This window comes from Prunus avium, chromosome 5 (genome assembly GCF_965620075.1).
Source record: "Prunus avium chromosome 5, drPruAviu1.hap1.1, whole genome shotgun sequence".
In the NCBI taxonomy this organism is placed as follows: domain Eukaryota; kingdom Viridiplantae; phylum Streptophyta; class Magnoliopsida; order Rosales; family Rosaceae; genus Prunus; species Prunus avium.
The window spans coordinates 28,941,786-28,968,662 of NC_142288.1; the positions used below are offsets into that span (position 1 = coordinate 28,941,786).

At 38.2% G+C, this 26,877-nt stretch overlaps 2 protein-coding genes across 2 annotated transcripts; one reads left to right on the forward strand and one right to left on the reverse strand.

Moving 5' to 3' along the window:
* Positions 1–19,635: 19,635 nt before the first annotated feature.
* LOC110754164 (protein MIS12 homolog) lies at positions 19,636–22,009 on the reverse strand. The gene is made up of 7 exons (XM_021955199.2): positions 21,834–22,009; positions 21,682–21,739; positions 21,146–21,265; positions 20,875–20,970; positions 20,636–20,771; positions 20,077–20,214; positions 19,636–19,972 (listed from the first exon to the last, which is right to left on the reverse strand). The coding sequence occupies exons 1-7, from the start codon at positions 21,953–21,955 to the stop codon at positions 19,911–19,913; spliced, it is 732 nt and encodes a 243-aa protein (XP_021810891.1). The 5' UTR covers positions 21,956–22,009; the 3' UTR covers positions 19,636–19,910.
* Positions 22,010–23,303: 1,294 nt separating this feature from the next.
* On the forward strand, positions 23,304–25,462 carry LOC148294637 (uncharacterized). The gene has a single exon (XM_088253037.1). It carries the CDS (start codon positions 23,418–23,420, stop codon positions 25,254–25,256), a length of 1,839 nt encoding a protein of 612 aa, XP_088109163.1. The 5' UTR covers positions 23,304–23,417; the 3' UTR covers positions 25,257–25,462.
* Positions 25,463–26,877: the final 1,415 nt, after the last annotated feature.

Here is a 26,877-nt window from a genome sequence, read left to right on the forward strand (position 1 = left end):
TTGGAACTAAAAGGTAATTCCGAAAAGTTTCGGAACAGTGGTTTCCAATCCGTTCCGGCCGAAAAACACCCATATCTGGGTGAATAGGGGAGTAAAAAGTGGCAAATATAAATTAAAAGTGAATTAACATGTAAGTATAGAACAACTATATGTAGGGAGTAGCTCACGTTTGCATGAGAAAACCAACTTCTAGTTGGTGACCATGTCGTTTTCGGGGTCATTCCCTCCACTATGGAGTTGGTGCTGGTTGGTGTTTATCGTCACAACCAAGCTACTCCTCACTGTGCTTCCCCCTCCGTTGTTCGTCCACATGAGGCCACTAGCAGAGACCAAGATCTGTCGGAGGTATAAATCCACTCCTTACTCTTTCTTTCCATTTTCCTTTTTGTTGTGGAATGATATCTTACATAGGTGGTACATAAGCTTCATAATTTGGAGTTGCCAGGAAGAGAGAACACGATTAGAAAACTAAAAAGGGATATAGTGTTGTTGGAGCAAAGGGTATCTGGGATTGAGAAACCTAGAGCCAATGAGGTAAAGCATGTGTTCGTCACATTTACAATTTGAAATTGAGCAGATTTTTGGGGTTTTAATGCCTCTTCACTTACTTATATATATTCTATTATTTTTATAGTTATATTTTTGTTATTCTAACACATTGTTGTTTGTTTGTGTTTCTCAATCTCCACAGATGTGTAGATCAACAAGGATAGTTAGATATGGAGAGTCCATGCTTCGTAAGCTTGGCAATTGTGGTGATAACAAGCTAGAGAAACATTATAGGTATACTTTGAAAGAGGTTGAAGAAGACCTCAAACATATTACTGATGTTTACATCCAAGAGTCGTCGGATATGGAAGCTGTTGTGAAGCTGAGGGATGAGGGCAAGTGGCCAACATGCACCAACGTGGTCTATGAGATTAATTTACTTCAGGGTGAAGAGCTGAAGAAAGTTAAGGATATGACCAGGAGTGTGGGCCTCAATACGAAGGGAGTAAGGAACTAGTTTGAGGTGAGCATTACGACCATATAATAAATGTGTTTTTGTAGTTATTTAAATACACGTAGAGCCATCTTGGGGTCTCTGTTTCTGAGGGGAACTTGACCATCTAGCAAATGAGTTCTAAAGTTCAGTTTTTCACTTTTGTAGTCAGAGCCAGAAAAGCGGAAAAGGGCACAGCCAGGATATGCGGTGAAAGAAGGTGGATATGAGCCGGCAGATGGAACAGGAAGTAATAGTTGCTATAGCTTTGCATCTTATTTTCTTGATATTAGTTTTAACTTTCAACCTCATCTCGTAGATCATCTTTTTGAGTTCCACAATGTACATGAAGTGGGTTGGGAAACCAATAAACATCTAGCCATGGATGATAATCAGTTCATGGTTGTGATGAGTAAGTCATCGCTCACACAAAGCAACACGGTAAGACTTACTCATATGCAACATTAGTTTTTTTTTAATTTTATTTATTTTATAAAGTATGATAATTTTCTTTTTGATTTTTATTCTTGCAGATGATACCTAAAAAATCTATGCAAAAGATTCAACTTGACAAACTTTGTACAAGTTGTGAACCTTTTTTCTCTCCACCTGCTAATGTAAAAAAGAAAGTTGAGTAATGTAAGATTTGGCATGTTCACCCTTAGAATCAATAGAAAAATATGCCTGGGTGTAGGGGTGCAAGTTGAATTGGAAAATCCAATTCTGACCGATTCCGGTCCGAAGATTTTGGTTTGCTTAATCATGATTCATAAGAAAATTTCAAAAATTGATTTCCGAAATTTTTATCCGAAAATCCCGAAATTATTTTCCGAAGATATTAACTTTCGAAAATTCTGATAATGCCAAAAATTCGGCATCGGAATAGAGTTAGTACATTCCGAAATTGCGGAATCGGAATTGGAACTAAAAGGTAATTCCGAAAAGTTTCGGAATAGTGGTTTCCAATCCATTCCGCCCGAAAAACACCCATATCTGGGTGAATAGGGGAGTAAAAAGTGGCAAATATAAATTGAAAGTGAATTAACATGTAAGTATAGAACAACTATATGTAGGGAGTAGCTCACGTAACAATTTTGTGCACTAACTTAAACTTGTAATAATTCACCGAATAACATTATCACTCCCGAAGAACATTATAAGCTAATTATTTTTTACTAACTAGAAGTTGGTTCTCTCTTGCAAACGTGAGTCACCCTCTACCTATAGTTGTTTTATACTTGCATGTTAATTCACTTTTAATTTCTACTTGTCACTTTTTACTCCCCCATTCACCTATAAATACTATAAATACTATAAATACCCTTCACCTACATTGAGACAAAGATTAATAAATCCACTTTTCAAAAAACCTCACTCATTCACTCCCGAAGAACATTATCTGTTCGGGCCATAATGGAGGCATCATAGGGGGATTTGGCTGGTATCACACCGGTACCCTCCCTTTTGATAGTCTATCTTGTTGTTTAATGTGCAGGTTGTTGTAAAAAATTAGAGGGACTTTCCTATCTAGATAATTCACCGAAGAACATTATCACTCCCGAAGAACATTATCGCTCCCGAAGAACATTATAAGCTAATCATTTTTACTAGCTCAATCAATATCATTTTTCTCGATGTCTTCAGGCAACTCGGAGTATTCGAAAGTTTGCTCGGTCAATAACATGGTGACTGACGCTTATAGCCACTTTCATATCCTAACTTAGAGTGAAGACCTATTAATTCTAGGCTGGATTTAAGGAGATATGATATCATTTCTTCCCCTATAAATACTATAATTACCCTTCACCTATATTGAGATAATTGTATACATAAGGTCATCCACAATATTTGTAAAAGACAAGGGACACCGGACTGCCGGCATGTGATGTTAACTATGCATATATCCTCTGCTCAAGTTTAGAAATCCACTGCTTAAGTCCAGAAATCCTTTGCTCCGCTAACAATCTTTCATTTCTTAGTTTCCTTATGGTTTCATCTTTTTCTTCCAACTCCTCATTACGAAGCTTTATCTCATCGTTAAGCTTTTGTACTACCTATGTAAAATATCATTCCACTATCAATAAATGAAAAGAAAAATGGAAAGAAAAGAGAAATGAGTGGATTTATACATCTCATTGAACTTGGGTTCCGCCAGCTTCTGTCTCCATTTGTAGGGCATTATTTATACGTATTTGAAGGGCAACAGAAATATCGTAACCCTGTATGGAAAGCAGAAATGCATCTAAGTCCAAAAAAAAAAAATATATACATATAAGTGAAGAGGCATTAAAACCTCAAAAACATGCTCAGTTTCAAATTGGAAACGTGAAGAAACGTACTTCACCTCATTAGCTCTAGGTTTCTCAATCCTAGATACGCTTTGCCCCAGTAACGCTATATCATTTTTTAGTTTCCTAATCGTGTCCTCTCTTCCTTGCAACTCCAAATTATGAAGCCTCTGTACCACCTATGTAAGATATCATTCCACAACAAAAAAATGAAGAGAAAAATAAAAAGGAAAATGGAAATAAAAGAGTAAGGAGTGGATTTATACATCCGACAGTTCTTGGTCTCTGTTAGTGGTCTCATGTGGACGAACACCAGAGGAAGCACGGTGAGGAGTAGTTGGGTTGTGGCGATAAACACCAACCAGCACCAACTCCATAGTGGAGGAAATGACCCTGAAAACGACATGGTCACCAACTAGAAGTTGGTTCTCTCTTGCAAACGTGAGTCACTCCCTACCTATAGTTGTTCTATACTTGCCTGTTAATTCACTTTTGATCGGTTCATAATTGTATATCATTTTGTACTCTTCTAGCTTATGATTTGGTTATGTTTTTGAGTTAAACTTGTGCTTTTAATCCTTTTTGTGTTTATCTTTCAGTTAATTGACATTTAGGTAACAATGATGACTTTGGATAGGAAATGATGCAATCCATGCATGTTAAGGCTTGATTTGGGTGAATGGAACAAGGGCTTAAAGACAAACACATTTTGGCTACAACTCCTTTCCAGCCCAATTTCGTAGGTCAGCTTCTTGGCCTTGGATCAGCATGCTATGGGGCTTGGATGAGATGAAGATCTTCATGAAACTTGTTCCAATGGGTGTCTAGTACAACATATCCAAATTTCAGCCCAATTGGACATTTGTGGAGTGCTCAGCCCGCCCAACACTCAACCTTGCTCAGCAGGATTTGCAGCTGCCAGCTTTGAGCCTTGTCTCCTCCTTTAAGCCATGTGCCTCACCCATGCTGCAACTGACTTTGGATCCAACATAATGAGTGAAGTGGGGAGGCATTCCAGCTATGAAAGTCTAAAGGATCAAGTTGGTACATGCTGGAGTTATTATAGAGAAAGCATGTGCATGCATGTAAAGCATAAATGAAATGAAGTCAATTCCAGTCTCTGTTCGGCAGCCAAATTGCAAGGCCCAAAACGCATACTTCTACTACTCCGATGGGAATACTTTCTTCATAGAAGTTGTTCCAATGGGTGTCTACTATAACATATCCAAATTTAAGCCCCATTGGATAAGTTTTGAAACCTCTGGCCTTCCTACACCAAGTCTGGTTCAGAAGACTCGTTTTTGTTCAACAACCAAAAGAAGACCACATGGGTTGGCAGCAAAAGGCAGCCACAATTGATCACCTTTGATCCCATGTGAAGAAAGCTTGAGGTGCAGCAAAAGAAGTATGGGATGAGATTGATTCCAACCACACTAACATAGACAAGATGAAGTGTGAGTTATGGGTTGTATTAAAAGAGGAATGGTGGTGTTGGATTTCATCATGTTGTTCCTCTCTCTTAGCCCTATAAATAGAGAAGCCTTCAAGCTTCAAAACACACCCCAAGGGGGGGAGCTCTCAAACACTTCTCTAGAGCTCCCTTCCCTTCTCTCCCTCAAAATTCTCTTAGTTTCCTTTCTAGTTTTCAATTGTTGTAATGAAGTTCTGAAATTCTGATTTAGTTTTTCTTAATTTCATTTTACTTTTCATTGTAATGTACATTCTTTCTTAAGTATTCAAGTTTAATTAGTTTCCAAGTTTCAATTATGGTTTTTGTTCTTATTCATTATGCTTATAAGTTAATAGGCTAGTTTGGATGATTGATCACCATTTAGGCTTGCATGTTAGCTATCTTGGTTTGAATTAAGAGTAGACACCATGCTTTAATTCGAATTGAACTATGAATAGGAAGAGTATGTATGGACATTCGACAACAGGGATTAGATACATACTTGGTTGTTTAAATTGTTCTTCTATGCTTAATGGGTTCCTAATGCTTAGTTTTAGGTTAGACAACAAATGATCAAATTAGGGAATTAGGAACACAAGGTTAGAACCAGACACCATGGCCTAATCATACTTTAGCTAGAATCAATCCGTTAATCTAATTGAACTTGGGAACTTATTTGCTTGAGTTATTTCCTTTTTTCTTGTTTTATTTATTTTCTTTTTTCATTTCTATTTTGTGTAGGGGAAACAAATTGGATCATTCAATCACCAATCCTCGTGGGATCGACCTCGCACTTACATATGCTATACTACCAAACGGCTCGTGCACTTGCGAGTATCACAAGTTGAGGATGCAGCTGAATCTATTTTGATGAAGTGAATTCGACACAACAAGTTTTTGGCGCCGTTGCCGGGGATCGGTAACATTGTTTGATTCTATTTGATTTTCCTACTTTTTATTTATTTATAATGTTTAAAGTCTACTTAGTTCTCTATTGTTCATTCCTAATCCTTTTAATTCCATTTCAAGTTTGTGTGTTGGTTTTAGCAATTTATGACAGCTTAATAAAAATGGAGAGAGATGGCAACCTCAATCGTAAGAATGGGAAGTGTGGAGCAATGGGAGAAGTCGACCTCCAAGTGCATCCATGCTCGACCTAATCGCTTCAAGGGGGAGCATTTCAATCCTTTCTCTTCTTTGAATTCTGTTTATTTCTGTTATTGTTTTTGCCTTTTGGTCCGTGCTGGGTTCTTTGTTTTTCTGTGCTGAATCCAACCATATAAAGAACGTGAAATTTGGACTTGCGGTTGGAAAGTTATGGCCTAAAAACTGAACACAGGTCGAAGCTGAAAAACAGAGAAACGAATCTGTCCAAATGGTGATAAATAGGCGATAGAAAGTGCTGTTTGTGTTTTTCTTGGGTTTCTTGGTTTGTTTCTTTTAGTACAACAATTTATTTCGTTTGTTTGAGTTTGTTTAGAGTACTTAGTTCATTTTCATTTATGGTTTTTTGTTTCATTTTATCTTAATTTGTTTTTGTTTTTTTATCTTAAAAATTTTAAAAAGATTTTTCATATGAGCTGACTTATGGTAACCCCAGTGAGCACTTCTGTCAATACAGTGTCTAGGAGTTCTTTAGGCGACACCTTCGGTGTCTAAGAAGTTTGGGTTTTAAGCGGGACCATTGTGACCCCTCCAACCTTCCCGGATCCCCTGGCTGTGTTTTCTGAGGCCCTTAACTGGTCATCCGTGAGTTGCTTTGTATATTCGTGTGTTTTTAAATTAAGTTTTTTTTTAAGTTTTCTTTGTTTTCTTTTCTGTTGAGTCTTTGTTTTTGTTTTTGTTTTGTTAAGTTAGTTTATTTATTTATTTACGTGGTATGGTTAGTTAGTTTATTTCTGAGTGTTAAAAACACATTTTTATTTCACTTCAAACTCTGCATTACAAAACAAAACAAAAAACAAAAAAAAAACAAAAAAAAAAACAATAAAAACAACATCATCATCATCTTCTTCTTTATCTTCATCTTCATCATCATCATGGCTTGCCTCTATTGTCTCGCACTTGTAGAATCTGCAGCAGCTCTACATGGTCCTCATTCTTTCTCTGCAGTGCTTCCACATGCTGATTGGCACAGTAGAGCCGCTTCTGCAAATCTGCCACCATAGCCTTCAAGGAAGCCACTTCCTCGTTCAGCGCTGTGCACTCCCGCATCCTCGCCAGTAATCGCATGCCCAAATTGGTAGCTGAGACTGCATGGAGCACAGATAAAGAGTGGGACTCATCCACTGCCATCTTGTCAGACCTACGTGCCACATGCAGATGATCTGCCGGTGTGAGTATACTGCCAATCATGCCTCCCAGCAGCACTGCTCTGTTCGGCCTTGCCTCAGCAAAGTTTGGTATTACCTCAGCAAAGTTTGAGGCCGTACCGTGATGATATGTAGAATTTGGGAAGACAGTGTTTGGACGAGCCCTTTTCTTGGCATTCGGAGGTGCAATGGATAGCTCAAGGTTGAGGTCATCAATGAGAATAGGTGAGGATGCCATTTGTTTTGCTTCTGAATTTTTTGATGTTTTTCCTTGAGTTTGCAGGAAGAAATGCTGGGTATCATCCGCTTGCAGAGGTGTGGTTTAAATAGACATATGCTGATGAGAGAGAGTCGACACCCTTTCAGATTTCCCGGGCATGCTCGACCTAATCGCTTCAAAGGGGAGCACCTTTACTTTACTTTACTTTTCTTTTTTCCTCCGTGTTTTCTGGTGTTTAATATTTTTGCCCGTTACTTTCATTTTCTAGAGCTTTGTGTTTCTGCCTTTCCCTTTCGGCTATCATCTTTGTCTTATTTTAGTTAGGGAAATGTGTTTTCTTTTCCGTTTGTCGCCTTTGTTTTATTTTAGTTGGGAAGTGTGTTTTTTTTTTTTTTTTTTTTTTTTTTTTCTTTTTCTTTCTGCAACCTTACTCTTTTATTTCCGAAACAAAATAAGGAAAATACAAAAACAACAAAATAAAATAAAAACAACAATAATGCAGTAGAAGTCATTTCTTCATAGTGCTCGGTGTCTCGACCATTGGAGCTTTGAGTTTGGCCCTATGGCTGTCCTCTTCTGGATTTTCACGCACAGCCTCTTGGGGCTCATCACTTGAGCTCCCAAAGATCGCAATCTTAGCTTGAGCGTAATTACTCTCGCGATCTGCTTGCTTGCGTTTACCCGGTCGGTCTAGGTCCTCCAGCTGTTTTCGCATGTCGCGAGAGTACAACTCTACCATTTTTGATAGGTTTTTATTCTCGTCCCGCAATACTTCTAGCTGGTGTCGATTCACCTCCACTATCCTTGACCTCTCCCTTTTCAAGCTTTTTATAGCAGTCTGGCACTCTTCAACCATACTTCGCTCCGCCGCCAACTGACCTTTCAGCACCTCTATCTCATGGGACTTCGCAAGTAGGCGATGACCCAAACTTGCGACACATGCTGTACTCTGCACGCTCAGTGCCATGGCATCACTCGCAACCCGATTATCATCCCTTGTGCCAAACACACGTATATCTTTAGGAGTCACTAAATTTCTGCCCACTCCAATGGCAACATCGTTGTCCAGGAGTATTGAGTCAGTTACTGTCACAGGCCCCCGTGCGGAAGCAAAGTAGGGCATCCATACTGGTGCCGCTGCTTGGCCTCGTGTCTGAGTCGGTGGAGCTAGGTTGAGATCCAACGAAAATGGGTAGTTAGAGGCCATTTGATTTCTCACTCTTTGTTCTTCTTTCTTTTCTGTTTTGTGTATTTCTGAGTTTGTGTTTTTCACCCGTTCTTTTTTTTACCTTTTTATAGACTTAGTCTGCTAAACCCTAGCCGCTGCGGTTCTGGGTTATGTGCGGCCCTTACGGCTTATCTCTATATATCGCCGCACCCATTTCCCAACCTCCCCTTAATTGCATTTTCACCTTTCACAACCTTCAAAGTGAAAAAGTCGTCCCGCTTCACCCAAGAGGCCAATAATTCTGGCTTGGGGGATGTGAAAGCGGCCTCTGCGCGCCGACACGTCCCTCACCTCTTTTGCCCGTGACCTCACAGGAGCCGAGGCATTAGGGACCACATTTTCTCTTTTCAGAAATCCCGCCTTTGCGCTCCCAATTCACGTTTCTTCTTAAAAATAAATAAAAAATAAAAAAAAAAATGTGTGGGCTTCGGATTTCTTTGTGGGTCGGGTTTTCACCGTTGTTTAGGTTTCAAAGTGGGCTAACTTTCGTTTGGGTTGGGCTTTCAATCGTTTGGGTTTTTGGTTTGCGTAAGACTGTTTGTTTAGGTCTTTCTGTTTCGAGTGTTTTTACTGTTTCTTTTTATTTGTTTGTTTGTTTTGTAATTTTTATTTTGTAATTATTTTCTTTTATTTTATTTTTGTATTTTGTTATTTTTATTTGCTTTAATACCTTCATTTGTTGTTATGACATTGCTTGTGGCTAATTTTTAAACATTGAGGACAATGTTCATTTCTAGGTTTGGGGGTATTGGAGTTTAGCATGTAAATTTGGTTTTTCCTTAATTTTAAATTTTTTTTTTATTTGCTTGTTTTTTTTTTAATTTTTTTTTGTTTAAGTCTTGCTTTTATTTTTATTTTTATTTTGATTTTATTCACTTTCCGAACACATTTGATGAGATTGTGATAAATGTTTGCATGACTTAAATGCAAATTGAATTTTATTTATTTATTTATTTATTTTTTTCCTTGTAAATTTTTATTGTAAAAAAAAAAAATTAATTAATTTGGCATTGTTCTAGCATGATATGTTCGAAACCTTTGCACGTGCCATTTGTTTCATAATTTTCCAATTAAAGGATTTGCATGACCCAAAGAATTGTATCAAGCATAAATTAGACTTATATAACCATATAATGTGAGCTTTTGAGCCTTGTTCTTCATTTCATGAGTGTTATACACATACTCTTATTTTCTTGTCATCAAAGTTGTTGTTTGATCTCATTATTCATTGATTTGGTTGAACACTTAAAAGTCATTCATTCTTTTGCAATTTGATTTCATGACATTTAAGAAATGATATTAAGGCCCTCTTTGGATCGTTTGTGCCTTTCAAGCTAACCTTATGCATGCTTAAGCATGATTTTCCATTGTTAACCATTTTGAGCCTACATGTAAACCTTTTCTTTCATTTTACCAATTATATTTTCTCACCTTAGCCCGAAAAACAAATATTTACCTTTCTAAGGAACTCATGAGCTCTAATTCGGATGTGTTTTTCATGCTAAGTTTGGGAAGGGATATTACATAAAGAAAAAAAAAAAAAAAAAAAGAGAAATTCACACAATTGGTGAAAGAAAAAAAAAAAAAAAAAAAAAAGTTGTGATTAAGTGGTGGTTGATTGAAAATTCATTTTTGGGCCTTCAAAATAAATTGGTGTTTGGAAAGGAGTGTGAATCAATGTAAATGAAGGTATAAGGAGTTTTGATCATGTAAAAGAAAAAAATCTAATCATGATGATTCGAAGTCTTGTAAACAATTATTTTATGCTCTTACATGTTTTAGTTCGTTGGACTTTGTATTATCCATACCTTTCATTTCTTACTCACCTTACACCATTGGCCCCATTACAACCTATGTTAAAGACCTAAATTGATCTTAAATGTCATATGGTTGAATTGCATGCATTTTCTTACTTTAAAGTGTTTGGCATCCTTCTTGAGATCATATTAATGCAAGTTCTTCATCTTCCTATTTTTGAGTTAAGTCCCTTATGATTTAACTCTAATCTCATGTTTATAACTGAGTGTTGCATTGTAGCCCTCTTCTGAGTGATTCATTTGTGAGAGGACAACTTTGGTGAGATTTGAAGTTGCATTTGTGTTTGGTATGATTTTTGAAATTGTGTAAAAACTAAGATTGGGGAATTTGTTGCATTTGGCTATCACACTACTACACTTTGAGCATGTTGTGTTTTGAACTTTGCCACCTTGTAAATATTGTCTAAAAACTGAGCTTTTATTTTTGAGTCATGTGCATGAGTCATTTCTCTTCATAAAATGTTCGGAAAGATTGTTTTGAGTTTTTAATTATTTCTGTTTTTATGTTTCTTTTTTTTTGCTTTTTTTTTTTTTAAATTTTGGTTTTGTAATTATTTTTATTTTGGTTTTTGTTTTTGTTTTATTTTGCTTAAGGACTAACAAATTTAGTAAAGTTTTCTAACCACTTTGTTTTGTAGAGTGAGTAAAACGTTTGTGGGTATCGTTTCTGTTAAACCCTCAGGAGACACAACTCCTCCTACTAGGGATGCCTAGAGGTTTAAAGGCTTGTTGCATTTGCTCAATGCAATCGAGTTACCTGCGGAAGTGGTTTAGTTAACTTCTTATTTTGTTTCTAACTTTGTTTTGTGTTGTTTTGCTCGAGGACTAGCAAAATCTAGGTTTGGGGGTATTTGATCGGTTCATAATTGTATATCATTTTGTACTCTTCTAGCTTATGATTTGGTTATGTTTTTGAGTTAAACTTGTGCTTTTAATCCTTTTTGTGTTTATCTTTCAGTTAATTGACATTTAGGTAACAATGATGACTTTGGATAGGAAATGATGCAATCCATGCATGTTAAGGCTTGATTTGGGTGAATGGAACAAGGGCTTAAAGACAAACACATTTTGGCTACAACTCCTTTCCAGCCCAATTTCGTAGGTCAGCTTCTTGGCCTTGGATCAGCATGCTATGGGGCTTGGATGAGATGAAGATCTTCATGAAACTTGTTCCAATGGGTGTCTAGTACAACATATCCAAATTTCAGCCCAATTGGACATTTGTGGAGTGCTCAGCCCGCCCAACACTCAACCTTGCTCAGCAGGATTTGCAGCTGCCAGCTTTGAGCCTTGTCTCCTCCTTTAAGCCATGTGCCTCACCCATGCTGCAACTGACTTTGGATCCAACATAATGAGTGAAGTGGGGAGGCATTCCAGCTATGAAAGTCTAAAGGATCAAGTTGGTACATGCTGGAGTTATTATAGAGAAAGCATGTGCATGCATGTAAAGCATAAATGAAATGAAGTCAATTCCAGTCTCTGTTCGGCAGCCAAATTGCAAGGCCCAAAACGCATACTTCTACTACTCCGATGGGAATACTTTCTTCATAGAAGTTGTTCCAATGGGTGTCTACTATAACATATCCAAATTTAAGCCCCATTGGATAAGTTTTGAAACCTCTGGCCTTCCTACACCAAGTCTGGTTCAGAAGACTCGTTTTTGTTCAACAACCAAAAGAAGACCACATGGGTTGGCAGCAAAAGGCAGCCACAATTGATCACCTTTGATCCCATGTGAAGAAAGCTTGAGGTGCAGCAAAAGAAGTATGGGATGAGATTGATTCCAACCACACTAACATAGACAAGATGAAGTGTGAGTTATGGGTTGTATTAAAAGAGGAATGGTGGTGTTGGATTTCATCATGTTGTTCCTCCCTCTTAGCCCTATAAATAGAGAAGCCTTCAAGCTTCAAAACACACCCCAAGGGGGGGAGCTCTCAAACACTTCTCTAGAGCTCCCTTCCCTTCTCTCCCTCAAAATTCTCTTAGTTTCCTTTCTAGTTTTCAATTGTTGTAATGAAGTTCTGAAATTCTGATTTAGTTTTTCTTAATTTCATTTTACTTTTCATTGTAATGTACATTCTTTCTTAAGTATTCAAGTTTAATTAGTTTCCAAGTTTCAATTATGGTTTTTGTTCTTATTCATTATGCTTATAAGTTAATAGGCTAGTTTGGATGATTGATCACCATTTAGGCTTGCATGTTAGCTATCTTGGTTTGAATTAAGAGTAGACACCATGCTTTAATTCGAATTGAACTATGAATAGGAAGAGTATGTATGGACATTCGACAACAGGGATTAGATACATACTTGGTTGTTTAAATTGTTCTTCTATGCTTAATGGGTTCCTAATGCTTAGTTTTAGGTTAGACAACAAATGATCAAATTAGGGAATTAGGAACACAAGGTTAGAACCAGACACCATGGCCTAATCATACTTTAGCTAGAATCAATCCGTTAATCTAATTGAACTTGGGAACTTATTTGCTTGAGTTATTTCCTTTTTTCTTGTTTTATTTATTTTCTTTTTTCATTTCTATTTTGTGTAGGGGAAACAAATTGGATCATTCAATCACCAATCCTCGTGGGATCGACCTCGCACTTACATATGCTATACTACCAAACGGCTCGTGCACTTGCGAGTATCACAAGTTGAGGATGCAGCTGAATCTATTTTGATGAAGTGAATTCGACACAACAAGTTTTAATTTCTACTTGCCACTTTTTACTCCCCCATTTACCTATAAATACTATAAATACCCTTCACCTACATTGAGACAGATTAATAACTCCATTTTCCAAAAAACTCCACTCATTCACTCCCGAATAACATTATCAGTTCGGCCCATAACGGAGGCGTCATAGGGGGATTTAGTTGGTATCACACTGGTACCCTCTCTTTTAATAGTATATCTTGTTGTTCAATGTGCAGGTTGTTGTAAAATATTAGAGGGACTTTCCTATCTAGATAATTCACCGAAGAACATTATCATTCCCGAAGAATATTATAAGCTAATCATTTTTTACTAGCCGATCAATATCATTTTTCTCGATGTCTTCAGGCAAATCAGAGTATTCAAAAGTTTGCTCGGTCAATAGCATGATGACTGACTCTTATAGCCACTTTCATATCCTAACTTAGAGGATGGCTGAAGACCTATTCTAGGCTGGATTTAAGGAGATATGATATCATTTCTTCCCTTATAAATACTATAAATACCATTCACCTACATTGAGATAGAGATAACTCCACTTTCCAGAAAACTCCACTCATTCACTCCCGAAGAACATTATCTGTTCGACCCATAACGGAGGCATCATAGGGGGATTTGGCTAGTATCATACCGGTACCCTCCCTTTTGATAGTCTATCTTGTTGTTTAATGTGCAGGTTGTTGTAAAAAATTGGAGGGACTTTCCTATCTAGATAATTCATCGAAGTCCTTTCGCTCCGGGTGTGTTTAACCTATTTGCTGGTCTTGATTTGAGTGAGGGCCCTTCGAGAAGATCATCCACCCGATCAACAAATTTATTTATCACAATGAAAGTGACAAGATGCCTCTATTTGTGTATAAAGACTCATGATTCTTTACCTTCAGAGACCAAAACAATAGCATTGTTTTGCTTCCCTCTAACCAAACAAAGGTTTCTTTATTATTTTCTTCTATTATTTTTATAATTGTATTTTTGTTCTTCTAACACATTGTTTGTTTGTGTTTCTCCATCTCCACATATGTGGAGATTAACAAGGATAATCATATGTGGAGATTCCATGATTCGTAAGCTTGACAATTGCATTGATATGAAGTGAAAGAATCATTATAACTATACTTTGAAAGAGGTTGAAGTAGACCTTAAAGAGATTTCTGATATCTACATCCAGGAGTCGTCGGATATGGAAGTCGTCGTTAAGCTGAAGGATAACAGCAAGTGCTCAACAATCACCAATGTGGTCTACGTGATGGATTCACTTCAGGATGAATGGCTTAAGAAAGTTGAGACCATGTCCAAGAGTGCGGGCCTCAATACGAAGGCAGTACCGAACTGGTTTGAGGTAAGTGTTATTAACCATTTAGTAAATGAGTTTGGTTGTTGTTGAAATACACTTAGAGCCATTCAAATAGTAGTCTCACGTTTTTGAAACCACACAATCACCAGAAGAGGAGCTTGGTTCTCTGTTTCTTAGAGGGATTTGGGTTTTTCTTTTGGCTAGTAAACGAGTTCTAAAGTTTGATTTTTGACTTTTGTAACTAGAACCAGAAAAGGGTAAAAGGGCAAAGCCAGGATATGAGCCGGTAGACATTGGGGAAGGAAGTAGTAACTAAGAGTTGTGGAAGGGGGAGAGAGAAGCACTAACTATGAGTGAAAAAAAAGTTTAAAATTATTTGGGCATGCTTTTAGGAGGACAGAGGTGGTGTAATACACTGGCACTGGTTTCTTCATCTCAAATTCCTCCAATTGAAATTAAGAAACAAAGTGATAGCAAAGCTTAGCTAAGCTTCTCTCTTCTCTCTCCATCACTGCTCTCTGCTTAGAAAGAGTCTTGAGTGTCCTTTTTTTTTTAATGTTCCAATGAATTTCTGTAATTTATTTGGAGGGGGAAGAGGACTACGACCTATTTTAGTTTGTTTGTTCCAATGAATTATAGATTCCCTCTCTCCTCTCCTCTCTCATATTTCCTCTCTCTGTTGGGTATTGGCTTAGGCATCAAGGAGTTTCCTCGATGGGGCTAGCTCGGTTAATATCATTTTTTTTGATGTCTTCAGGAAACTCGGAGTATTTGAAAGTTTGCTCGGTCAATAGCATGGTGACTGACGCCTATAGCCACTTTCATATCCTAGCTTAGGGGATGGCTGAAGACCTATTCTAGGTTGTTTTAAAGGAGATATGATCTCATTTCTTCTCTTATAAATACTATAAATACCCTTTACCTATATTGAGACAAAGATAATAACTCCACTTTCTAGAAAACTCCACTCATTCACTCCCGAATAACATCATCAGTTCAGCCCCTAGCGAAGGCATCATAGGGGGATTTGGCTGGTACCACACCGGTACCCTCCCTTTTGATAGTCTATCTTGTTGTTTAGTGTGCAGGTTGTTGTAAAAAAATTAGAGGGACTTTCCTATCCATATAATTCACCGGAGTCCTTTCACTCCGGGTGTGTTTAACCTATTTGCTGGTCCTAATCCGAGTTAGGGCCCTAGCTAATCGGGAAGATTATCCACCTGATCAAAAAATTTATTTATCTAAATGAAAGTGACAAGATGCCTCCATTTGTGTATAAAGGTTTCTTTATTATTTTCTTCTATATATTATTTTTATAATTGTATTTTTGTTCTTTTAACACATTGTTTGTTTGTGTTTCTCCATCTCCACATATGTGGAGATCAACAAGGACAATCATATGTGGAGATTCCATGATTCGTAAGCTTGGCAATTGTATTGATATGAAGTTAAAGAATCATTATAACTATACTTTGAAAGAGGTTGAAGTAGACTTCAAAGAGATTTATGATATCAACATCCAGGAGTCGTTGGACATGGAAGCCGTCGTTAAGCTGAAGGATAACGACAAGTGCTCAACAATCACCAATGTGGTCTACAAGATGAATTCACTTCAGGATGAAGAGCTTAAGAAATTTGAAACCATGGCCAAGAGTGCGGGCCTCAATACGAAGGCAGTACCGAATTGGTTTGAGGTAAGTGTTGTTGACCATCAAGTAAATGAGTTTTTATTTTTGTTGAAATACACTTAGAGCCATTCCGATAGTGGCCTCACGTTTTTGAAACCACACAATCACCAAAATAGGACCTTGGTTCTATGTTTCTATAGGGATTTGGGTTTTTCTTTGGGCTAGTAAATGAGTTCTAAAGTTCAATTTTTGACTTTTGTAGCTAGAACTAGAAAAGGGTAAAAGGGCAAAGCTAGGATATGAGCTGAAAGCATGTGGATATAAGTCGACAGACATTGGAGAAGGAAGTAGTAACTAAGAGCTGTGGAAGGAGTGTGGAAGGGGGAGAGAGAAGCACCAACTATAAGTGAAAAAAAAAGTTTAAAACTATTTGGGCATGCTTTTAGGAGACAGGGGTGGTGTAATACACTGGCACTGGTTTTTTCATCTCAAATTCCTCCAATTGAAATTAAGAAACAGAGTAGCAGCGAAGCTAAGCTAAGCTTCTCTCTCTTCTCTCCCTCATTGCTCTCTACTCAGAGAGAGTCTTGAGTGTCCCCTTTTTTTTTTTTAAAGTTTCGATGAATTTCAGTAATTTGTTTGGAGGGAAAGGAGGACCACGACCTCTTTCAGTTTGTCTGTTCCAATGAATTATAGATTTCATCTCTCCTTTCTCGTATTTCCTCTCTCTGTTGGATATTGGCTTGGGTATCAAGGAGTTTCCTTGAAGGGGCTAGCTCGGTCAATATCATTTTTCTCGATGTCTTTAAGCAACTCGGAGTGTTTGAAAGTTTTCTCAATCAATAGCATGGTGACTGACGCCTACAGCCACTTTCATATCCTAGCCCAAGGGATGGCTGAAGATCTCTTCTAGGCTGGATTTAAGGAGATATAATCTCATTTCTTCCCCTATAAATACCCTTCACCTACATTGAGACAAAGATAATAACTCCACTTTCCAGAAAACTCCACCCATTGACTCCCGAGGAACATCATCAGTTTAGGCCCTAACGAAGGCATCAGAGGGGATTTGGCTGGTACCACACCGGTACCTCCCGTTTTGATAGTCTATCTTGTTGTTTAGTGTGCAGGTTGTTCTAAAAGATTAGAGGGACCTCCCTATCCAGATAGTTCGCCTGAGTCTGTCCGCTCAGGATTTGTTTAACCCATTTGTTGGTCCTGATCCGAGTCAGGGCCCCAGCTAACATGGGAGATCATCCACCCGATCAACAAATTTATTTATCATAATGAGAGTTACAAGACGCCTCCATTTGTGTATAAAGACTCATGATTCTTTACTCCGAGAGACCAAAACAATTGCGTTGATTTGCTTCTCTATAACCAAACAAAGGTTTCTTTATTATGTTCTTCTATTATTTTTGTAATTATATGTTCTTCTAACATATTGTTTGTTTACGATTTACGCACTTGTTTTCTCAAGAATTTACAGGTACCATCGCGCAAAGCATGTGTCGACATTGATTTTTATCTCATTGATGCTCATATCTCCGGACCTCTTCCTCCCAGTTCTGTTCTAGCAGCCGACTACCACCCTGGGCCCTATCCTTTTGCATCGTACAGTCCTTTGACTGGCCCAGCCTATCTTGCCTTGGTTCCCTTGACTAGCCCACCTAGTTAGCATGCTTCTCCAAGCCCATCCCATTTCTCACTAGACCACGCCAGCACTTCCACCCTGGCACCAATGAATTTTCAATGAATTTCAGTAAATTGTTTGGAGGGAGAGGAGGACCACAGTTTCTTTCAGTTTGTTTGTTCCAATGAATTATATATTCCCTCAATCTATTAGACATTGGCTTGGGCACCAAGGAATTTCCTACTTGGGCTCCACCTCCACCACTAGCAAAAATATTCTTGGATTCCTTCATTTATGTATGCTATGTCCATTTTCAACAAAAATCTTTCCTTTCCTTTTTCTTTGTAAAGTTTACCTAAGTAAGAAGAGTAAATAACAAGAGTAAATAATAGATGGACATTAATTTCCTAAGCAGTAATGATTGATAAGTTGGGTAGTTGGTGTTGTTCAAGTCAAGCAAGTCAAATTCTTTAGGGCCCGTTCGGTAACGTTTTCAGAGAATGTTTTCTTAGAATATTTTCAGAGAATGAAAACAAGAAAACAAATTTGCATTTTCATGAAATGAAAATGCGTCGGGTAGATTAATTAGAAAACATCTTCAGAAAACAAAAACAATGAAAACGTGTCTCGTAGTACAATTTGAAATAATAATATGTGAGTTATTTTTATGAAAACGTTTCCCATGAGAATGAAAACAACTTTTTTCTGTTTTCTACAAGTACACATGAACTTGTTTTCATTTTATGAAAACATTCTCAGTGTTTTCTGTTTTTGGGCCACCGAACGTGTTTTTGCCTAATTTTTGTTCTCTAAAAATGAAAACAACCCCTTAAAACGTTACCGAATTAATTTTCTGGGATACCCATGTGACACAACATTTATTCTTTTCCTTGTTTCTTCTAAGCAACCAAATTAAGCAAACGGGTTTGTTGTGTGAGTTGTTTGTGATTCGTGTTATAGATGCTATTGTTTTTGGTTTGCTTTCCTTCTTTTGATCTCGTTTTAAAGTTTTAAAATTTCAAAGCTTCTCATTGTACCGGGAGATTGCACGACTCAAGTGATCGTGGTTGTCACGATTCAAGTGGTCGTGGTTGTTTGTGATTAATATCATATCACACCATATAGAAAGAGCACAACATAACAAAACATAATTCAAAACCACAACTTTGCTTCACCCAAAAAAAAACAAAAAAAGCACAACTTCTAATTATCAAGCTGTTTGTAAATCTCTAAATAGGCAAGGCTACAATTGTTATTTAACATATAGTTGGCATTGCTCTGTTTTTTTGTGTCTTTGAACTTTAGTTTTGGATTATCCTGTAAATACCAACAAAATCCACAACTGGAGATCCTACGTAGTATGACTCATTGATCTCATTAACTTTACTGATGCTACTGAACGCGTGGAAACGTTCAAATTTTATCACATCAGTCGTAATTTGAAGCCCAGATGCATTGATTCAAAATGCAATGGGGTAGGTAGACATGAATGACGAATGCGCATATCTATATCGACGGTTCGCAGCCACCCAAAAATCTCCTGATGATGATGATGATGATGACGTGTTGTTGATGTTGTTGCTCCTCCTCCTTATGTTAACCGGATATCCCACAGTATGGTAAATAATTTCTGATGTGTTAGCTTTTGGACCTGTGAGCCAAAACTTTTGGATTCTTTGTAAAGTTCATTCAGAAACAAGGACAAATGAACCGTGCTTGCTAACCGCCGTCCCTAGTGGCAAAGAAAGTCCTCTTAACAACACTGTTACTTCTTTTGTTTGTGGATCAAATTTCAACAGTTTTCCAGTTGCGTCGTGCTCAACATTTGCCTTATGCATGTCACTGCATACATACATACAGTCCTAAGTTTAATTATGTAGCACACGTTACGTTATTCCAATAATCAAGCCTTCCTCTTCTCTTCTTTGAGGTTAAAGCACGTTATGGGACCCTGTCTCATTTTTCCTCCTCTTGAACAAGAACTCAAACCCAATGAACCTTTCCTCTCTAGTAAGGAATAAGCAATTTCTAAAAAAGAAATTTTTAAAAAAGTAATTTAATCAATGCATTGCCAGAAAAGCGCCATTGCCTAAAATCAATGCAATATCATGTAGTACAGGCTATAATATAGGATAGGCGATTACACCTCAAACATAAACAATACATTCCAATTTCATGGAAGAGTGGGGAAAGACTTACAATTGCCCTAAGGCATGACTTGTGTACTACAAGGGTGACGAAATCATACATAAATTTCACATGTTTTTTTATATTGGCTTAAAATTCTTGAAGATCTTCCAACTCCGCATCAGAGAAGCCTGCAAAATAGAGTGTACATCAAGTTCACCTGTTTTTCAAATGGACTAAAACTTCTTGAAGATCTTCCAACTTCGCACCAGAGAACCCTGCAAAATAGAATATCTTGTAACCAAACAAGGAAATCCAACGTCCTAAAATAAGTTCGAATTGCAAGACCAAAAGTTGAACATAAATACTCCATAGCTATTACCTTTGCCAATACCCATCATAGATGGATCTCTGCGTGGGTTGTAAATCTTATCTGCTTTGTTGTGTTCGGTTTCTTCTATCTTTCTGGTCTTCAGCTTTCCTATTTTTGTCCGAAGTTCTGATGCTGTCTTCATCATCTCTGTATAAAACAAAAATCTACTAAAACTTTTCGTCTTTTAAGATACAGCAACAGAAACTCAAGATCCAAAACAGTTAATACAAACACAACTTGAACGAGTAAATGTATGGATTTTCCCACTCAGTAGTCTTGAAACAAGAAATGGTAAAAGTAGCAGATTACTAAATACAAGTTTTCCTGCAGAACAAATATGATTGTAACTTTGTCACTTTCAGGGACCTAGCAGAAGAACCTATAAGACATCTCTGCCTTGAGTTGAGGTTTAACTTCAGAAGAAGTTCAGAACAAGGTCTAATCACCTAATATATTAGAAGAAAAACCTTCATAACGCTAAATCCATGTCTTCTAGTATTATGAGTTAAAACGGATGCTAAAGCACACTAAGTTCGAACATATTTGGCGGGAGTATTTAGTTAGTTACCTTGGAACATCTCATGATAAGAGTTTTGGTCATATAATAGCGAAATCTCATTGAGGGCAGAAATATGATTATTAGACGTAGACTGTCGTTCTAATGATTTGAGCTCTCGGTTCAGCGCAGCAGACTCCTTACCAACCTGTAAACGTATTTTGTTAAAATAGATGCCAATCAGGAAATGAAAGAAATCACAATTTTATGCAGACAAGAGATCCTTGCTACTTCTAGTATATAGTAATTACCTTAGTAAGGTTGTTCCTTAATATATCCAACTGGGCATCCAAGTCTGGGTCACAGATTGCATTTTGACATATAGAAGTGTCGACAGGTGTTTCATCCTAGAAAGTAATTTTCTTTAGTTATTGAATTATACAAGGTTTATGGAATGGAAAAGTATTACTTCCATTGTACACACTCCACATTGCAATTCCTATAAACCAATTATTTTCTCTCACAACAGGAGTGTGGATAAAACTGACTTGAAAGCATCAAATAAGTGAAAAAAAACCCTACACTTTTGGGCAACATGAACCCCTCAGGAACTTGAAAAAAGTGGTTATGGCAGTGCTGCTCCCACATAGCTAGCCGCTTATCAATATCTGATTGAACCTTTTTGCGGATAACATTAATACCCTACACAGAAAAACAGATAAATAACTGACCAGAACCAACAAGAATTTTTTATTATTTAAAAGATTGCATCTCCTATTAGTTAGAATGAGAAAAATATAATCCTCAACCAATTTTGTTTAAACCCATGGTGAAATGTGTTTGTTTCATTTGACCTTATGAAAATCATCCGATGCAATGTATCAAGCACCAAGAGAATTCAGAGTTAAAAAAAGCTAAAATTCAAGTTTACTAATAATATGTACCAACTCCCAAAAGAAAGAATGCGTTCACAAACAAACACATAGTCTCACTCACACAAACACACATCAATTCGAGAAATTTGTATAAAGGAACAAGCCCTCGAATTATGGAATGAATTGAAATGCTAACAAATTAGGCAAAACAAGAAAAAAGAGAGCAAGGAGTGAAATTTATACCTTGGATAAATCTTGGGTTCTGTCAGTGCCCTCGATCTTCAGGGAGGTTGATGCTTGTCTGGAGGAAATCATCAGAAAAATAAAAATGCCATAAGCAGCTGCTGATTTAGGTTTTCAGAGAGAGAGAGAGAGAGAGAGAAAGAGAGAGTTACTGGTGGAAATGATTGCAAGCGTCATCGACCAAATCATCGACGAGGTTGAAGACCTCGTTGATAAACAGCTGCGGATTAACGTTCAGCGAATCGAACACTGCCTCGCTTTCACTGCCTTCCATTCTCGCATTGGCTCTGTAAAATGGCGCACTTTGAAAAGTATGGGAAAATTGGACTTGAATTTTGAAAGTGGAAATATTTAGGAGAACAGAGCGGACACGTGGATCCACGGCATTCTGCCACGTCAAGTTTAATCTGTCTCCTGTCTTTCTTTTTGTTTTTAAAATTATTTGTTTTTTTCGGTGGAGGAACTCACAACTGAAGAAAGGCCCTAAATTTTTCAATCCAAAAATATTTTTTGTTTTTCTAATTTGTCAGTGGCTACCAGAATGTTTCCGAAATTTCAAATACCCATGACAACTTGATATTACTAAGTAGATAGATACAAAATAGTCGTATCGCATCGAATTAATTTAATGGTAAACCAAATATCGAGCTTGCCAATATACCCACCTAGCAATGAGGTCATTCATGTCCACCTACCCCATTGCATTTCGAATCAATGCATCTGGGCTTCAAATTACGACTGATGTGATAAAATTTGAACGTTTCCACGCGTTCAGTAGCATCAATGAAGTTAATGAGATCAATGAGTCATATTACATAGGATCTCCAGTTGTGGAATTTGTTGGTGTTTACAGGATAACCCAAAACTGAAGTTCAAAGACACAAAAAAACAGAGCAATGCCCACTATGTGTTAAATAACAATTGTTGCCTTGCCTATTTAGAGATTTACAAACAGCTTGATAATTAGAAGTTGTGCCTTTTTTTTTTTTTTTGGGGTGAAGCAAAGTTGTTGTTCTTAATTATGTTATGTTATGTTGTGCTCTTTCTATATGGTGTGATATAATATTAATCACAAACAATCACAACCACTTGAGTCGTGACAACCACGATCATTTGAGTTGTGCAATCTCCCGGTACAATGAGAAGCTTTGAAAATTTAAAACTTTAAAACGAGATCAAAAGAAGGAGAGCAAACCACAAACAATCGCATCTATAACATTTAATCACAAACAAACACACACTAACCCATTTGCTTAATTTGGTTGCTCAGAAGAAATAAGGAAAAGAATAAATGTTGTATCACATAGGTATCCCAGAAAACTAAAGAATTTGACTTGTTTGACTTGAACAACACCAACTACCCAACTTATCAACAATTACTGCTTAGGAAATTAATGTCCATTTATTATTTACTCTTCTTACTTAGGTAAACTTTACAAAGAAAAAAGGAAAGGAAAGATTTTTGTTGAAATTGGACATAGCATACCTAAATGAAGGAATCCAAGAATATATTTGCGCGTGGTGGAGGTGGAGCCCAAGTAGGAAACTCCTTGGTGCCCAAGCAAATGCCTAAGAGAATCTATAATTTATTGGAACAAACAAACTGAAAGAGACCGTGTTCCTTAAAATACTCCCTCCAAACAAATTACTGAAATTCATTGGAACTTTAAAAAAAAACTCAAAACTCTCTGAGCAGAGAGCAGAGAGCATAGAGAGAAGCTAAGCTTTGCTTTGAGATGAAGAAACCAGTGACACTGTATTACACCACCTCCGTCCTCCTGAAAGTATGCCGAAGTAATCATGTTGTCCGAAAAGCCGATATTCCTCCTCCTCCTCCTCCTCAAATTCAACTTCCAACTCCAACAACTCTTGTTGGTCCTCCATTGCTCAGCAGATTAAAGGCTAATAACTATAATGATGGTTCCAACAAGAACCCTATCCCAAACCCCTGCCTCCGTCTGTTTTTCGACATCAAACCACCTGCATACTGGAGGGGCACCCCCCAATTTTCCGATGACTATCTCCAGCAACTGCTGCCGCAAGCCTGGTCTCACAGCCCCCTCACCACACTCAAGCTCATCTTCAATCTACGTCACCGACGTGGTAAATTTGACGATCAAGCCTTCTACACGGCGGCGTACTGGCTCTACCAATACCACCCCAAGACCCTTGCTTGCAACGTCGTTGCTATTGCTGCCTCCTTTGGCACTTTCTTAGACCTTCTCAAGATTCTGTACCGCACTTTACAAGGCAAAGACCAATTGCCCAGTGCTCGTTTCTACCTACCGATCACAAAAGGCATCGAGGGTCGTACTTGGACGAGGAGGAGGAGGGAGAAGATCTTGGCCATGGCAAAAAAGGCTCTTGAGAGGTACCAGCTTGACCCCAATTACCGCCTCTTACACGACGCCGTCTCCGATATTTACGCTCTGTGCCTCAAGTCTGACATTCAGAGCTTGAAAAATCATAGGATTACCAGTGATGATGAGCCTGAGTGCTTGGAGATAACCAGGGCGGCGGATTTTTTCCCTCACATCGACTCGTCTTACGATCGAGCCACTCTGCTCTGCGAGAGCATTGCGAAAAAGGTTTTTCCGCCAGGAGGAGGAGTAGAATCGGAGGAGGCCGACAATGATTATGCGTACAGTGTCAGGAAGCGGTTGTGGAAGGAGGTTTTGGTGCCATTGAAGAAAGCCTTGGCCACCCCGGCTTATACCGGTGGCAACAAATGGGGTTATGATCCGGGGTTCAAGCGAGAGCCCTGCGCGGTTGAGACTTATTTGGAGGACGTCGTCAAAGCCGGCAAGTCCAAGATTAAGGCCGGTGCTCTGCTTCCAAATGAGATCATAGGCTATCTTAAGAGAAGGATGGATAATGACGACGACGACGACGTGCATGATCTAATGGCTGCGGCTGGTCTTCAGTGGAAGACCATGGTGGAGGACTTCTACTTAAAGCAAGGCAAGTTTAAAAAGTGTTTGGTTGTATGTGATGTCGAGTCAAACAACGAAGTGTCGTTGGGTTTGGGGCTTCTGCTGTCTCAACTGAGTGAAGAACCATGGAATGGAAAGGTGATCACCCACAATGAGAACCCTCGGCTGGTTTCCATACAAGGCCATGATCTTAAGTCCAAGTACGAGTTTATGACAACAAAACTAGGCCCGTTGGATGTTGGGGTTAATTTTGAAAAGGTGTTTGATTTGATCCTGAAAGTGGCTGTGGATGAGAATTTGAAGCCGGAGCAGATGATCGAGAGGGTGTATGTGTTCACTCCCTCCAGCGGGGCCTATAATAGATGGGAGACTAGTGATTTCGAGGCAATGCAGAGAAAGTTTAAGGAGAAGGGATATGGGGATGTGGTGCCACATATTGTGTATTGGAATATCAGGGCACACATGTCTGTGCTGGAGATGCCTAATACACAACCAGGCTTAGGCTTCACCAAGTTGAGTGGCTTCGTCAACAACAATTTGGTCAAGTTCTTCCTGGACAATGGTGGGGATTTTGGCCCCGAACATGCCATGGGAGCTGCCATTTCTGGCCAAGACTATCAGAATCTAGTTATAGTGGACTGATCAATTTCATCATCATGTGATGAAATTGTTTACTTGTCCTAGTTTAATTGTTTCCTATATGGATTGAGTAGTTACTAGTCGGTGAAAGTTGATCAAGTTTTCTTAGTTTAAACTGATAATTTCTTTCTAGTTTGGCAAGGCCATGTTGCTGTAATATTTATTCCTTTAAGATCCAGCAAACTATTCTAGGTCTTGTCATTTTATCATTCGCTGGCCATTGGCCATTCCTGTAAGAAGGGCTTCACACTCAATCCTAGTGGAACACAAACTCATGAGCAAAAGTAGAAATCATAATCAAACTCTGCTAGTAACTCATAAAGGTGTAAAACTATTAAACAAGAGTTGTAGCAATCCTACAAGTTGCTACAGCAACTTCTTGAACTTGAGTGATGGATGAATTGCCGTATTGATCCAAAAGAATAATCTCATCAAGCACAGCGCCATCTGAGTCGATGAGAAGTGCAATTGGCACAATGAGCTTGCCCCTATGATTTATCAGTCTAGTTTCACGGTTCACCGCCACCCAAAAATCTCCCGATACGCTCCGTTTTATGTTGACCGGATGGTCACCAAAGTCGAGAATAATTTCTGATGTGTTACCCTCTGGCCCGGTGAGCCAAAACTTTTGGATCCTTTTGCCTGCGTATTCAGAATGTGCACTGTGCTTCATTAATTCATTGCTAAATCATATGGTTCTAAAGTCCTTTTCCCCTTGGTGCACTGTGCTTCTTATTCTTGGTGCCCTAAATGGAGTATGTATGCGCAAAATTTACCTTAAGCATCGATTCTCATCGTTCATAATCTCCTAATACAATAATCTTTATTAACATTTTCAGTATTTTAAAATGAAGCCTTATGCATGTGATCCATCGAGCTTGCCAATATACCCACCTAGCAATGAGATTGATGCGAAAAATCGAGAGGAGGCAAAGAGGTGAGGATTCACTTTCTCTTGTATGAGAAAATTTTGTTTAGTTCCTCACCAGAATATGAAAATTGATACTTACTATTGCCACAAAATTTTCAGAAAAAAGATTGGAGGGCGAGTTCGTGGATCCGAAACAAGAAAGCAAACAAGAAAATCACTTGGATGTAGTAAATTAGCACCAGCAGAGGTCTCTCTCTCTTCATGTATGTTGTTTGTGGATATACATGTTCTAAGATTAGCATTGGAAGGTTCTTAACGGTCATCTCAACCTTGTCTTGCAGGACTTAGCAGTCCAGTCTCAAGTTTCATATAAAATCAATGGTAATAATGGAAATATTCTTAAGGAAGAAAATGCTATCACAGGCAGGGAGTTGCCAAAGCCATCAGCTGGTAAAGTAGAAGAGTCGTCGCATGTAAAGAACGCATCTCAAGGAGACATTCCCTTCTCTGGTCCGTTAGAGGTTTCTACATCAAGTGGTTTTGCATGGGTAAAAAGGCGAAAAGATGATGCTTCCATAAGATCTCATACTCGGTCTATTTCAAGAGGACACATTTTTAATGCTATAGATCCTCCGATCGCAGTGCATACAAGAAATAACTTTGACTCAAGAAGGCATGAAAATGGGGAACTCAAGTACAGGGTGCGCACTGACTCTAGAGGGCATGATTCATACGAGATAGCAAAGCTCGCAA

Coding starts and splice junctions, on each gene's coding strand:
- LOC110754164 (XM_021955199.2), bottom strand. CDS start 21,955: ATGGAAGGCAGTGAAAGCGAGGCAGTGTTCGATTCGCTGAACGTTAAT. Junction 21,266..21,681: donor GAACCCAAGATTTATCCAAG/GTATAAATTTCA, acceptor TTTTCTGTGTAG/GGTATTAATGTTATCCGCAA. Junction 20,215..20,635: donor TTATCATGAGATGTTCCAAG/GTAACTAACTAA, acceptor TGTTTTATACAG/AGATGATGAAGACAGCATCA.
- LOC148294637 (XM_088253037.1), top strand. CDS start 23,418: ATGAAGAAACCAGTGACACTGTATTACACCACCTCCGTCCTCCTGAAA.